Source organism: Lepus europaeus, chromosome 23, assembly GCF_033115175.1.
Source record: "Lepus europaeus isolate LE1 chromosome 23, mLepTim1.pri, whole genome shotgun sequence".
NCBI lineage: Eukaryota > Metazoa > Chordata > Mammalia > Lagomorpha > Leporidae > Lepus > Lepus europaeus.
Genome location: NC_084849.1, coordinates 7,305,991 through 7,320,222, shown reverse-complemented (window position 1 = coordinate 7,320,222; position 14,232 = coordinate 7,305,991). Strand labels below are relative to the sequence as shown.

Below are 14,232 nucleotides of genomic sequence, written 5' to 3'. Positions count from 1 at the left end.
CAGTCACACTGCAGCTTGGGGTACCCACACCCACCATCGGAGGGCCGGGTTCCAGTCCCAGCTGCTCCATTTCCCATCCAGCTTCCTGTCAATGTGCCTGGGAAAGCAGTGGATGGAGACCCACGTACGTGGGTTCCTGCATTCATGTGAGACCCAGATGGAGCTCCTGATTCCTGGCTTCAGCCTGGCCCAGTCCTGGCTGCTGCAGGCATCTGGGGAGAGAATCGATGAACAGAAGATCAATCTCTCTCTGCTGCTGCTGCTGCTCTGCCTTTCAAATAAGTAAAAAATAAGTAAAACAGCAAAAATGTTTCAATGGTTAATTTTCTATCATGTGAGCTTCGTTCTCAATTAAAACGATGAACACACTCCCTCAGGCTGTCACTTCTCTCCGTCTCTGGGACAGAATATTAACCTTTGGTTCTTGTGTTTGACAAATTCCGCTGGACAAATGTCACAGGTGCCAGTGGAGTGCAGAGCACATCTGAGGAGGCAGACGCTGGCCTCTCCGTGCCCGTCACTCACGTCACAAAGGATGTCTCTGGTGCCAGGAAAAGAGTGGGTACTCAGCAGACTTACGGGTGACTAACACGATGTCTCTTGATGTCACAGAGCCGGGGGGCAATAAAAGGTGCAAAGAGTAACACGAAGCCAGGGCCCCCTGGAGGATCTGGCTGGGAGGCAGAGAAATGTCACCTGGCCCTCTTGGGACAGTCCTTCCAGAAGTTTCCAGAAGTAGTTCCGAAACATCTACTATGTCAGGAATAGGGCAGGGAACATCCAGTGGGAAAAGCATTAGGAACTAACGGCAACATCCCAGTCCACAGGCAGAGGTCACGGTCACGGAGCCACAGCAAACCCACCACACACAACACCTCTCACAACACGAGCAGTGCAAATTCAAACCGGACCGCAACCTGTGGGTACGTGCAGGGTACTGCCTGTGCAGCAGTTCCTCCCCGGGGGTGTCCCCCAGGAAGTGACAGCAGAGACCCAAAGTGACACCTGCACACCCACGAGCACCGCGGCTTCATCCACTACAGGCAAAAGGCAGAACCAACCCAAATGTCTGTCGCTACGTGGACACGTCGGTAAAACAAGGCAGCCTTCCGACACACGCTACAACACTGACAGCATCACGCTCAATGCAGCAAGCCAGATCCTAACGCCGTATGATTCCACCTACATGAGGCACTGGTAATGCGGGCAGAGTGAGGCTCAGAGAAGAGAGGGTGCGGGTTTAGAGGGGAAAACGAGCAGTTATGGTTTAAGGGGTACAGGACTCCCTTGTTGGTGATGAAAATTTCTGAAAACAGATGACGGCAACAGCCTACAACACCGTGGACATACTGTATACCCAAAATGGTCAAGATGGAACATATGGGTATAGTTTACCAAAACTAAGAAAAGAACAGGACTACGGGAGGGCACTTGGCCCAGTGGTTACGGCTCCTCTCGGGAGGCCACATCCCCTCTCAGAGCGCCTGGTTCAGGTTCAGCTCCGCTTCTGAGTCCAGCCTCCTGGGGGAGCAGCAGGTGATGGGTCAGCTGGCTGGGTCCTGCCATCTATGTGGGAGACCTGGCTTGAGCACCTAGCTTCCAGTTTCGACCTGGCCCAGCCCCAGCTGTTGGGGGCATTTGGGAAGTGAACCAGCAAAAACGGGGACCTCTGCCTCTGTCTCCCTCTTGTCTTCTAGATAGATTCAATGTTTAAAAATAAATAAAAAAGAATTCCTATTTTTTTCATCTATCAGACTGGGAAAGACAGAAATATGAAAGATTAGCACGTCTGGGTGAGGCTGTGAGGAAGCGGATGCTTTCAAACAATGCTTTTGGAGGAAGATTGGCCAATATTCAACAAAACCTCAAACGCACACACTGGGACCCGCGCATTTATCTTATGGCCAAGCTTACGCAGGTAGAAACTGATGCATGTATGAGATTATTTTGGTAGTGTGGTTTGGATGAACACCCTAAATGAGATACATCTATCCCAAGAGGGAAGCATACATGTATTTCAAAAACAGGTGGCTCTACACACGCTAATGTGGGTTAATGCCAAGGCACACTGTTACTTTTGGGAAAAGCCAAAGCATCAGTGTGCAGGGCTGGTACGGGAAAGCCCACCCTGCAACCGTGACTGCAGGTGCATTGTGCACGTGCCCAGAGAGGCACAAGAAAACGGCAACAGTGGCCTCAAGGGAGAGGGGGGGAGGTAGGGGAAAGGGCAGGAGGCCCTCACTTGTCACTGTGTTCACTCCTGCATCAGTTGCACTGGTAATTTCAAAAATGGATTTGTTTAGGGCCAGCACCGTGGCTCACTTAGCTAATCCTCCACCTTCGGAGCTGGAATCCCATATGGGTGCTGGGTTCTAGTCCTGGTTGCTCCTCTTCCAGGCCAGCTCTCTGCTGTGGCCCGGGAAGACACTGGAGGATGGCCCAACTGCTTGGGCCCTGCACCTGCATGGGAGACCAGGAAGAAGCACCTGGCTCCTGGCTTCGGATTGGCATAGCTCCGGCCGTAACGGCCATTTGGGGGGTGAACCAACAGAAGGAAGACCTTTCTCTCTGTCTCTCCCTCTCACTGCCTGTAACTCTACCTGTCAAATAAATAAAAAATCTTTTTAAAAAATGGATGTGTTTAGATTGATTGATTGATTTGAAAGTAGAGCCACAGAGAGAAGGAGGGACAGAGGAAGACAGAGAGATCTTCCATCCACTGTTCACTCCTGAAATGGCCGCAATGGCCAGGTCTGTACCAGGTCAAAGCCAGGAGCCAGGAGCTTCCTCCAGGTCTCCCATGTGGGTGCAGGGGCCCAAGCACCAGGGCCATCATCCACTGCTTTCCCAGGCCAGAAGTGGAGCAGTCAGGAACCTGGAACCATATGGATACAGCGAGGAACCGTCTGGGATTCCGGTACTGCAGCCCTGGCTTAACCTGCTGTGCTACACCACTGACTCCCAAAAACGAATTTTTTAAAATTTTATTTATTTATTTGAAAGGCAGAGTTACAGAAGGAAGGAAGAGACAGCGAGGTCTTTCATCTGCTGGTTCACTCCCCAGATGGCTACGATGACCTGGACTGTACCAACTCAAAGCCAGGAACCAGGGGCCAATCCCCAAAAATGAATTTTTGAAAGAAATAAAATAACCGAAGTTTACAGTGACAAGGCCTAGAATACTACAGGATCGTGTTGGGCAAGAGGTGGGGGAGGCTAGCATCGTGGTCCAGAGGGTTGAGCCACCACCTAAGACACCAGCATCCCTATGAGCAGGAGTTTGAGTCCTGGTGGCTCCACTTCCAATCCAGCTCCCTGCTAATGCTCCTGGGAAAACATCAGAGGGTGGCTCAAGTGCCTGGGCCTCTGCCATCCATGTGAGATGCCCAGATGGAGTTCCAGGCTCCTGGCTTTGGCCTGGACCAGCCCTGGCCATTGCAGCTATTTGGGGAGTGAACCAGCAGAAAAGATCACTCTCTCCCTCCCTCCCTCTCTCTCTGAAACTCTGCCTTTCAAATAAATAAATCTTCTTTAAAAAAAAAAAAAATACAAGGTATGGGGATGGAGCAGTTGGTCCTATCCCCTATTCTTCTATCTCAAGATAATGGTGTCCTTGTCTTAGCTGGCCTACCAGTGAAAAAGCACAATGAAGTCTGACGTTCTCTGGCTCCAGCTGCCGGTCCTCTGCCATAAATCCAGTTCAACAGCCGGGGCTCATCCTGGCGTGCCTTGGACAAGTGCCTTGGCTTCTCCCAGCCTCAGCACTACCTTCTGTACAAAGTGGTGCCAGCCCGAAGTCATGGGAATCCTGTCTCCCCCTTGGCTAAATGCTGAAAAAGGTATTCTTCCAGCAAACACCTGCTGAGTGCCCATGGCCAGCCAGGCTGTGTTCCAGAATGTTCCCGGGAGGCACTGATGTCCCAGCGGCTGGCCAGTGTACGGCGCACATTCCTGGCTGGGTGGGCCGGCCTCCCCCAGGGCGGGGGACCAGGCCCAGCACCAGAGCCGCCTCCGACCGGGCTACGAGGGTTCCTGAAAAGAAAACGCGGCTTGGCAGCACTGGGAAAGTCACTGGAGAATTCTTTGCTTCTCGCCAACAGAAAAACAATGGCTTATCGATCTGCACTCCAGGCCAAGGACAGCGCGCCACCCGCCCCAGCCAAGCTGCTTTTAATCAGTCTCCTTGGCCAGGCGGTGTCTGGCCAGCGCCTCCCCGGCGGCCTCGGAGGTCCGCAGGAGGAGGCAGGAGCGGGCTCAGATGAGGTCGGGAGCAGGTAAAGCCAGGCCTCAGGCCCGGCCAGGAGGTGTGTCCCAATGAGTGTGTCCCTCGCTGCCCCTACAGAGACGAGGCCACTGCTCTGAACAGCTGTGGGGTCCCAGACCCTGTAAGGATATGATGACCGCTCCCAACACTCTCCCCAGGGGGACAAAAATCGCACGCAGCTTGAAGACAGCGACAGCAGACACTCATCTGAGCACATTTGGCAGCAGGCACAGAGCTGAGTGCTCTGCCTGCCCATCCAACCCTCGAGGCCGGGAGGGCCCTCTGCGAGGGGCGGCCAGTGAGTGACACGAGTGATTTTGGGGGTCCACAGCACAAGGGCCTTTCTGCCAAGCTGCCTGAGTTGGACAAAAAGGCCAAGAGCCCTCATGCCTGTGCCTCCTGGCCGGGCCCTGGGTCTCCTCGCATGCCCTGTCCCTCCCACGGCAGGCAGCTCTGCGTGAGCCACCAGACCCAGCCCGGAGCAGAGGGACCTGGGAACCCAGCCAGGATGAAGGGCAAGGCCAGGCCTCAGGAAATGCGCTTCCCTTTTCCGGGAGCTGTTTCCAGACTCACACCTGCTACCCATCACACACACAGGAGCTCCTGGCAGAGCCCCCAGGAGCTGCAGTGCAGGGCGGGGGGTGGGGGTGGGGGCAGCGGGAGCACCAGGCAGGTGCCCCAGCCCTGAGACACACCCTGCATGGACCCTGAGGTCCTGGGCCCCGCAGGACACCAGAGGGGCCCACAATGGTTCCAAGGATCGTGCCAAGGGCAGGGACGGCGTCCTCGCCGGGCTGATGAGCCGGGGCCAGTCTCATCCACTCTCCCGTGGGGAGCCTGTGGCCCAAGGAAGGCCTGAGGAAACTCATTCCACAAGCAGCCGTGCACGATAAAGAGCACAGACGTGGTCGCAGCCCTGGGAGCCAACAGCCCAAGAGGCAGCCACACAGCTAAGACAGGGGGAGCACCAGGGAGGGCTCTGCGGGGGAAGATGCACTTCGGCTGAGACCAGCACAGTGTCAGGTGCCAGGGGGCAGGGACTTGGTGCAGGCAGAGCAAACAGCGTGAGGAGGCCCTGCCACATGCAAGGACTGGGAGAGTCGAGGGAACAGGAAATAGACCCCAGGCCTGGGGCCCATGAAGCTGAATGAGGTTGGGGAGGGGTGGCTGGGGAGCCAGAGCTTTGTAGAAAGCTGGCGAGGAGGCCGGCGCCGTGGCTTAACAGGCTAATCCTCCGCCTTGCGGCGTCGGCACACCGGGTTCTAGTCCCGGTTGGGGCGCCGGATTCTATCCCGGTTGCCCCTCTTCCGGGCCAGCTCTCTGCTATGGCCCGGGAAGGCAGTGGAGGATGGCCCAAGTGCTTGGGCCCTGCACCCGCATGGGAGACCAGGAAAAGCACCTGGCTCCTGGCTTCGGATCAGCGAGATGCGCCGGCCGCAGCGGCCATTGGAGGGTGAACCAACGGCAAAAAGGAAGACCCTTCTCTCTGTCTCTCTCTCACTATCCACTCTGCCTGTCCAAAAAGAAAGCTGGCGAGGAGGGGAGAGATGTCCCAGGGCAAAGTGACAGGGACCCTCCAGACTCTGCTATGGGCTGAACTGTGTCCGTCTGCCCCACAGACACGCTGGGGTCCCAGCCCTCGGCCCCTCCGAGCGCAGTTGCATTTGGAGGCAGGTCTCTGAAGAGGTGACTATGTTAAAATGAGGTCATTAGAATGAGCCCTGATGCAGGTACCCGGTGTTCTCACAAAAAAGGGGAAATTGGGACACAGATCCAGACATGCACATGGGGAGAGTGACGGCAGGGGCAGAGAGGAGGCCACGCTTCTACAAGCCAAGGACAGCCAAGGTCACAGGCAGCCCCCAAAGGCGAGGAGAGGGGCCTGGGTCAGAAGCCCCATCAGGGCCCCCCCCCCCCAGGAACAGCCCTGCCGACAATGGAGCTGGGGGCTGCGAGAGAAACGGCTTCTGCACCCTAGGACAGTAATCTGGCACCTGCCCGCCGACGAGGCTCAGAGAGGCTGGCTGCCCTGGGAGGCCAGGCGGGCTCAGCACCCTGGGCTTGGGGTCTGGGTCCAGGAAGGAGTCCTGTGAGATCCAGAGACACCAGCTTCTACAACTGGGTCTCCTTGAGCACTTTGCAGTCTGGGGGTCCCGGGACAAAGGCAGGAGAGGTAGTTCCAGCTTCAGAGTCTATAGATGCCATGCCCGCCGCTGTCCCCAGAGCCAGAGGTTGCAAATGGCGAGTCTCGGGCAACATCTGGCCCCTGACGTGTTCTGTTTGGCCTGCATGACGTTCAAAACTATTTCAAGAAGATGCCAACATTTCAGAGCTGGATTTCAAACACGAATCAGAATTTCCTGAAAAATTGGGACACCCAAATAGCACTGGGCCCGAATTCTATCCTGGGCAAGGGACACACCAGCTGGCACACCACAGTCCTCACCACTGCCCCAGTGCCTCCCCAGCGCGGAGGCCAGGCTGACCGCCGTATTCCCTTCCCCACATCTCCTGACCCACCCCACCCTGTCACGGATCTGAATATGCGGCGCCTGCCTTGAGAGTCACTGGGTGTCAGTGCTGGAAGGGGCACCCATCCATGGCCACCTGCTCCACACGTTTCATTCCACCTAGGAGAAAATGGAGCAAGACCTACTGATTTATCCAAAGCCACACGGCAGTTCCAGGCAGAGCTAAAACCGGCCTGAGTGCTTCGGGAGGGGGCTAACAACGGCAGGCCAAGCCCAGCACAGGCCACACCCCTGGCCGCACCCACACCCCCATCACAGGGGAGCACCCTCTCTCGTCTGCTACCTGGGACCTCGGCCTGTGCGCGAGAGCGGGGAGCGCGGATGCAGCAGCTCAGAGGGCTCGGACAGGAAATGCACAGGAGCCGGGCTCAACAGAATGAGGCCCCACTTTCCCTGCTTGCTGCTCTGAGCGCCAAGGCCTAGAATTTTCTAGGACACTGTTGCCACTCGATAAATATTGGCTGGAGGTCATTGTTTATTTCACCCATCCCGAGGCCACGCAGAAGGTCAGCAGCTTTCGTGAGCCAGCCTAGAATCAACATTCCTCTGGGCTGATAACAGCAGGCCAATTGACGTCCGGGAGCCCGTTCGTCCACGTGAGCAGTGGCCCCGTGACGCCAACCCTACCATCAGCTTCAGCGATTCGCATGACCCAGTCCTGGCCAACTGGGCATCAAGTGCTCTGGTCTCATGGTCGATTCCAAAGTACACATGTGACCCAGGTCAGTGCAGTGGGTCTTGTTTATTCTGGGATTTTGGGGGAGATGTGTTGGGAAAGAATGTCAACGTTTCTGTTGACCTTGGAACTCTGAGGACACACTCACAGAGTCAGCAGGGGCTGGGGAGATCCCCACCTCCGAATGACCAAAGTGGCAACGGACGGAGGAAGTGAAGCCGGGAACAGTGTGTGGGCACCTGGATCCAGACACACCTGAAGCCCACGTTCCCCAGAAGCTTGTTTATGAATTCCTGCTTTCGCGAAAGCCAGTTTGTGATTGGTTTTGTCATTCACCACGACTAGCGGCACAAAGCTAAGTGCCAGCAAAACTTCTCCTCCGGGCTTCCTGCACATGTTTCCCCCCCACACACCGGCCAGGCCAAGCTGCAGTGCAGCCACCGGTTGCCTGGCAACCTCCACAGCCTTCACCTTGACAGTCAGGTGGCACCCCTACTTCCAAAGGACTGGGAGGGCAGGGGAGGCCTGAGGAACAGGGCGAGGGGCAGAACGTGAGCGGTACGTTCATCACGAGGGGGGCGTCGCTGCAGCAGCAACCTCGGGAGCTGCAGGAGAGAACAGGTGTGGCCGGCCCTGTCCGGGACTCGGGGTTATTCTAAGCCTGTGTCAACTCCCTTCATTGTTACAAAGGGGGCGGGCGCTAGGCCTGTCCGTCAGGACGCCCACGTGCTACATCTGAGTGCCTGGCTCCTGATTTCAGCTTCCTGCTGATGCAAACCCCAGGAGGCAGCAGGTGATGGCTCAAGTCACAGGTGCACGTGGGAGACCTGGATTGAGTTCCTGGCTCCCAGGTTTGGAGCCCCAGCCTCAATGAGCATGGGGAGAGTGGGCCACAACAGGTGGGACCTCTGTCTCTCTTCCCCTTAAGTAAAGGATGACAATAATTGTCACACAACAGTACTGCTACCGACCCTGTTTGCCAGCAAGGAAGCTGAGGCACAGAGACCTGAGTCGCCCACGATCCCCCGGCCGACAGCGAGCTGTGGGAGGGCACAGGTGTGCACGCTCACCAGAGAGACGCCCCAAAAGGACTTCCGGCAGCTGCTGAGCTGAAGCCCTGCAGCTGGCTGTATCTCATCTCACAACTTCTCATCTCTCGTCTCCACGCCAACTCGCCCCTTTTATCTCCCCCTCCACCCACGTGCACACAGCTCTGCGTGCTCGCTCATGTGTGCTGTCATGATCTGTGCGCACTCTCGCGCTTCTCGCCATCCGCGCGCTCAAGGCTGCAGACAAAGTCGCTGAGACCCGCGGGAGGAAGATGACCTTGGCGCGGCAGCCCGGCAGAGCCATCGTGCCCTGCCCTCACCACTCACCAACGTAAACCCCTAAACCGCCCAAGAGCCCTTCGCAGCTCCTATGGGGTCGAAAGGATGGCCCCGGGGGCCGGCACTGCTGGCCCAGCAGCTTAAGCTGCTGCCTGCAATGCTGCCATCCCCTGTGAGTTCAGGTTCAAGTTCGGCTGCTCTGACTTCAGCCTGGCCCAGTCCCAACCACCGTGGCCATTTAGGTAGTGAACCAGCAGATGGAATTCTCCCTCTGGAACTCTGCCTTTCAAATAAAAATAAATAAAATATTTTTTAAAGTCTTTTTTATTTCTTTTCTTTTCTTTTCTTTTCTTTTTTTTTTTTGACAGGCAGAGTGGATAGTGAGAGAGAGAGAGAGAAAGGTCTTCCTTTTTGCCGTTGGTTCACCCTCCAATGGCCGCTGCGGCCGACACATCTTGCTGATCCGAAGCCAGGAGCCAGGTACTTCTCCTGGTCTTCCATGCGGGTGCAGGGCCCAAGCACTTGGGCCATCCTCCACTGCACTCCCGGGCCATAGCAGAGAGCTGGCCTGGAAGAGGGGCAACCGGGATAGAATCCGGCACCCCAACCGGGACTAGAACCTGGTGTGCTGGTGCCGCAAGGCGGAGGATTAGCCTGTTAAGCCACGGCGCCAGGCAATAAAATATTTTTAAAAAAGGAACAGACAATGGCCCTTCCTACAGCCAGACATCGAAAGCCAGGCAGGCGGTGGCAGCCTGAGAGACGAGGGAAGACGAATGTGTGGTGTGTGAGGGTGGGTGTGTGTTAGGGGCCGGGTATTAGGCTGGAATTGGCTTATTTCTGCTTCTTCGAATGAACCCCTCCCAAGCTTTCACTGAAGCAACGGAAGAAGTGGGCAAAGAAGTGGAAATTCAATTTGTAATGAAAAGAAAAAGAAAGACCCTCAGCCCAACATTCCACAGCCCGGCAAGTCAGAGATGGGGAGGCCCAGCCTGGACCCCAGGGACCCTCTGCCTTGCCCACCCCCCAGCCCCCGGCTCCTCTCCCTCTTTTCCCCGCCTCAAACAGCCCTAGCACAGAGACAAGGAGGGCACCAGGGGCCAGTTCTGCAGAGCCCACCCTGTCTCCCATACTCGGACCCAGAGAGCAAGAAAACTGGGATCAACCTAAATACAATTTTCCTCTCCAGAGGCCTGGAAGGCAATGCCCCAACGCACTTAAAAAACCCCAAAGGGGCACTGGTCCCCTTCCCGCCCCTCCACACCACCCGCTCCCCACGCCTCATCTCTGAGCCCCTCTGCTCCCCAGAGGACCCCACATCTCCCCCTCCAGGTTGGAATTAGCATTTTTATCTCAGCAACTGCCACCTCTCCACTATTTACAGAAGCCACAGGGATAAAAAGAGACAACATAAAAATAGTTGCTCTGCAGCTCTCGGGGTGGGGGGAGGCGGGGGTGGGGGCAAGACAGCATCTTCTCATTTTCTTTCTCTTCTTTGCAAAAGGAAACTACACAAAAGGCTCCCGACACTTCAGAGACCTGGGAACTCCTTGGGGACCAGGACCGGGACCAGAATTCCTCAGGTCCCCAGGGCAGGGCCAGTCACCAGTACCCCCAAAAAGAGAGCTGAGTGAGGCACGGAGCTCCCAGAGCCAAGGCTGAGTACCACGCGCGCCCTGCCCTGCCACTGGCCCCTCCCAGGCTCCCTTCCAGCCCTTCAACAAAAACAAGCCAGTCTGGAAAACTCTCTTTGCTCTCTCTTTGCTTAAAATGTTTCGTAATTGGGAAAAAAAAAAAAAAATCAGTGGCAACACAACAAACAGGACTGAGCCGGGAAACACTGGCAGCTAAAATAATCCCTTCCTCATCTTGATCGCAAACATCCCTGGCAGGGAATGTGGGAGCCAGGGGAAAAATAATCATTCAAATGTTATTTCTCAGAGTCAAACTCTTGGAAGATGTCTCCCGAAGAAGGTGGACGCCAGCCCGCGGGAAAATGGCAACACTTCTGGCCCAAAGAGGCGGGGGAGGCGCACGCGGAGAGAAACCACACAGGGCCCAGGAGACCCAGAGCCTCGACTTTCTCACCTGCCAAATGGCGCCGCTCACAGCTCGGCTCCCCGTCGGTGCTCTGCACCCTGGCACAGGACTGGGCTGACCCCAAGTGTGGCCACAGGGCTGTGGCACCGTCTGGTGAGCTTTTCTATACTTCTTGGATTTACTTCCCTGGAAATAGTCTCACAAAATTTACACCAATAAAAAGCATGTCGGGGAGGCCAGTGCTGTGGCATTTTAGGTTGAGTTTCCACCTGGAACCGGCATCCATATGGGCACAGGTTTGAGACCCAGCTGCTCCACTTCCAAACCAGCTCTCTGCTGTGGCCTGGGAAAGCAGTGGAAGATGGCCCAAGTGCTTGGGCCCCTGCACCCACCCAATTGAGAGACCTGGACGAAGTTCCTGGCTCCAGATCAGCCTAGCTCCAGCCATTGTGGCCATTTGGGGAGTGAACAGTGGATGGAAGACCTCTCTCTCTGTCTCTATATCTGTAACACTGCCTCTCAAATAAATAAATAAATCTAAAAAAATAAAATAAAATAAAAGTACATGAAGATCTACATTTAACAAATCAACAGGACTGCAAAGAATGGAAGTGAGTGACACCTAGACCAGGAGCTGACCCTGGAGGCAGCAGGCTGGGGGGGAGAGGCAGGCATGGGGGAAATTAAAGGTGGTCCCAAAGCCCTGTTCTGGGAGGCTGGGCCCCGACTGATGTCAGAAAACCCTTCTTGCACCGCCTTCTCCCTGCAGCTGGGGTGGTAAGATCACGGCTTACACTCAGAGATTATTCACGAAGGGGCTTCAAGGACACAGGAATGGAGGACGTGGCCTTCAGAGGCCCGCACGATGGAAAGAACCCAAATATCCAGCAACAGGTGAATGGATAAACAAAATGTGGACGGCCCAGGCCAGAGAGCACCGCTCAGCCGTGGAAGGGCATAAAGCCCGACACACTACGGCACGGATCAACCTTGAGGACACCACGCTAGGTGGACGAATGCAGACGAAAGGTCACACGGTGGGGGCCGGCGCTGTGGCTGCTGCCCGCAACACCAGCATCCCATATGCACACCCAGTTTGAGTCCCAGCAGCTCCACTTCCAGTCCAGCTCCCTGCTAATGTGCCTGGGAGAGTGGTGGAGGATGGACCAAGTGCTTGGGACCCTGCACCCAGCTGGGAGTCCCAGATGAAGCTCCTGGATCCTGGCTTTGGCCTGGCCCAGCCCCAGCTGTTGCAGCCATTTGGGGAGTGAACCAGCAGATGGAAGACCAGTCTCTCCCTCAAATAAATTCAAATAAATAAAATAAATCTTTAAAAAAAAAAAAAAAGCCACACAGCGTACGAGTCCACTAATGGGAAAGTTCCAGAACAAGTAAATGTAGGGACAGCAGATTCCTGACGGCCAGGGGCTGCGAGCAGGGGTGTCAGGAACCAGGAGTGACCGCTTCGTGGGTACAGGACTTCACCGGGGGCTGATGAAAACGCTCTGGAACCGGATAAAGCCGGTTGCACAGCTCTGGGACTGTGCTAAGTGAGGCTCCATCACTCACTTTAAAACAGTTAAGCAAGCTCCTGGCTCCACTTCCACCCCGGCTTCCCGCTGATGGACACCAGGGAGGTGGCCGTGATGGCTTCGGTGCTTGGGCCCCTGCCACCCACGTGGGAGACCCGGACGGAGCTCCTGGCTCCTGGCTTTGGCCTGGCCCAGCCCCAGTTTCTGCAGGGTTTGGGGAGTGAATCAGTAGATGCAAGCTCCGTCTCTCTCCCTTTCAATAAATGAAGTGTCAGATGTCCAGGTTTGTGTTACGCGAATTTTATAAGCGCGAGTGAATTCCCATTAACAACTGAGTAAGCTAAAAGCACAGAGGAGAGAAGAAAGGCCAGTTCCAGCAGAGCCCCACGGACGGGAGGGCGAAGCCAGCACAGCCGACCCCACAGCCCCGTCCGAAGGGGAGCCGCTGGTGGGAAAACAGGACCAGGCCCCGTGCCTCAGCGGAAGGTGGGCAGTGCTCTGCTCAGAAACCGGATCTGCCCGCTTCTCTCGGGCAGCAGCTCGGAGGGGAGGCAGCCTCTCCAAGCCCTTCCGTGATATGGGGTCGCAGCAGGGGAAGGTCGGCTCTGGTCCAGGTTAAAATCTGAGCCGAAACGTCCTGGAAGCAGGCGTGCCCCCGCCCCAACCGTCCCTCACCACCCCTCACGGGGGCATCTCCCATCCAGGCTTAGTCCCCCCATCCCCTACCCCTCCCATCCAGCCCACCACCAAGGCCCAGCACAAGCAACACCTCCTTCAGGAAGCATCCGGGATTTACTCCCAAAGGAAGGGATTTCCCCAGAACTTCCAAGGTCCTCTGCTCCCTCCGTTCCCACAACTTTTATCCCTGGTGGTACTTCCTGGCGGGGATGTGGGATGTGGCAACTCTGCACGGCCCGGCACCGGCACCGGCATGCTTAAGAGCAGCCCCAGCTCCTGCCCACCACAAGCCAGGGCGCTCAGCACCACCCAGGCACCAGAAGCTGCCCCCACATTGTCCGAACGCTCCTGGGTGGGTGGGGGACAGCCGCTGCCGAGAACAACAGCCTAGGTATTAGGGGACACATTGGCTCCTGACACCTGCAAAGGGCCCGCTGAGCTCTGTGCCCCTAGGAGACAACCAGGAAGCTGCCGGCAGCCTTGCAAGCCTCCAGCACCGGCGGTGAAGCCAACAAGGCTCTCGGACCCGCCACAACCACGTCGGCTGTGCGACCCCGGGAAAGTCACTCAAGCTCTCTGAGCCCGTCTCCTAGCCGCCAAGAGTGCCGTCCCCCATCCCCTCCCGGTCGGCTCAGGCTCCGGTAGGCGTTAAGTGAGATGATGCTCGCACCACGCAGCACAGCCTGGGGGCGGAGCAGGAGTAAGTGCCGTTATTAACGTTATTATTGCCCAAGTTAGGAGCTCACCCAATGACGCCTCTTACCCTTCATTACAAAAATGCGGCGAGCACCCTCATCACCGCCGCCTGCACTCCTACAGGAAGGGGCTGGGCGCAGCCATCTGACGCTGCGTCTGCCAGCAGGCACAGTTTACTCCCAAGGTGTGTTTTTTGGTGAGGCGGCTGGAGCTCCCCAGGCAGACCCCCGCCTCTTCAAGGAACAAAGGAGCCCGGGGGACCCAGGGCGCGCCGCCCCCTCCTCCCGAGGCAGAGCCAGCGGCGGGGCAGTGGTAAACACCACGCAGCTCCAAGGCACCTCAAGTTCCCATGCCAGGGCGGCTGGGACCCGGGACCGGGCTGTCTCAGCGGAAGGGCCAAAGTTGCCCCTAGGGAGGCGGCCGCCGCGCGTCCCACCCGAGCCCGGGGCGCCCCCGTCTCGCGGCTGCACTGACAAGTCCCCACCCA

General features: G+C 56.8%; 1 protein-coding gene across 8 annotated transcripts in view; it reads right to left on the bottom strand.

Annotated features, from left to right (window-relative positions):
• Positions 1-14,232, bottom strand: part of CAMKK2 (calcium/calmodulin dependent protein kinase kinase 2) — a 53,573-nt gene that overhangs the window by 38,481 nt on the left and 860 nt on the right. For 2 of the 8 annotated variants that reach the window (XM_062182688.1, XM_062182689.1), the window contains exon 1: positions 35-104. The exons of 1 other annotated variant lie outside the window; for it this stretch is intronic. In XM_062182688.1, the coding sequence (XP_062038672.1) occupies positions 35-77 (43 nt within the window). In that variant the 5' untranslated portion in view covers positions 78-104. Of the gene's footprint in view, positions 1-34; positions 109-14,232 lie in introns of those variants that run through there. 5 more of the 8 variants (XM_062182692.1, XM_062182693.1, XM_062182696.1 and 2 more) reach the window with 5 other exon arrangements.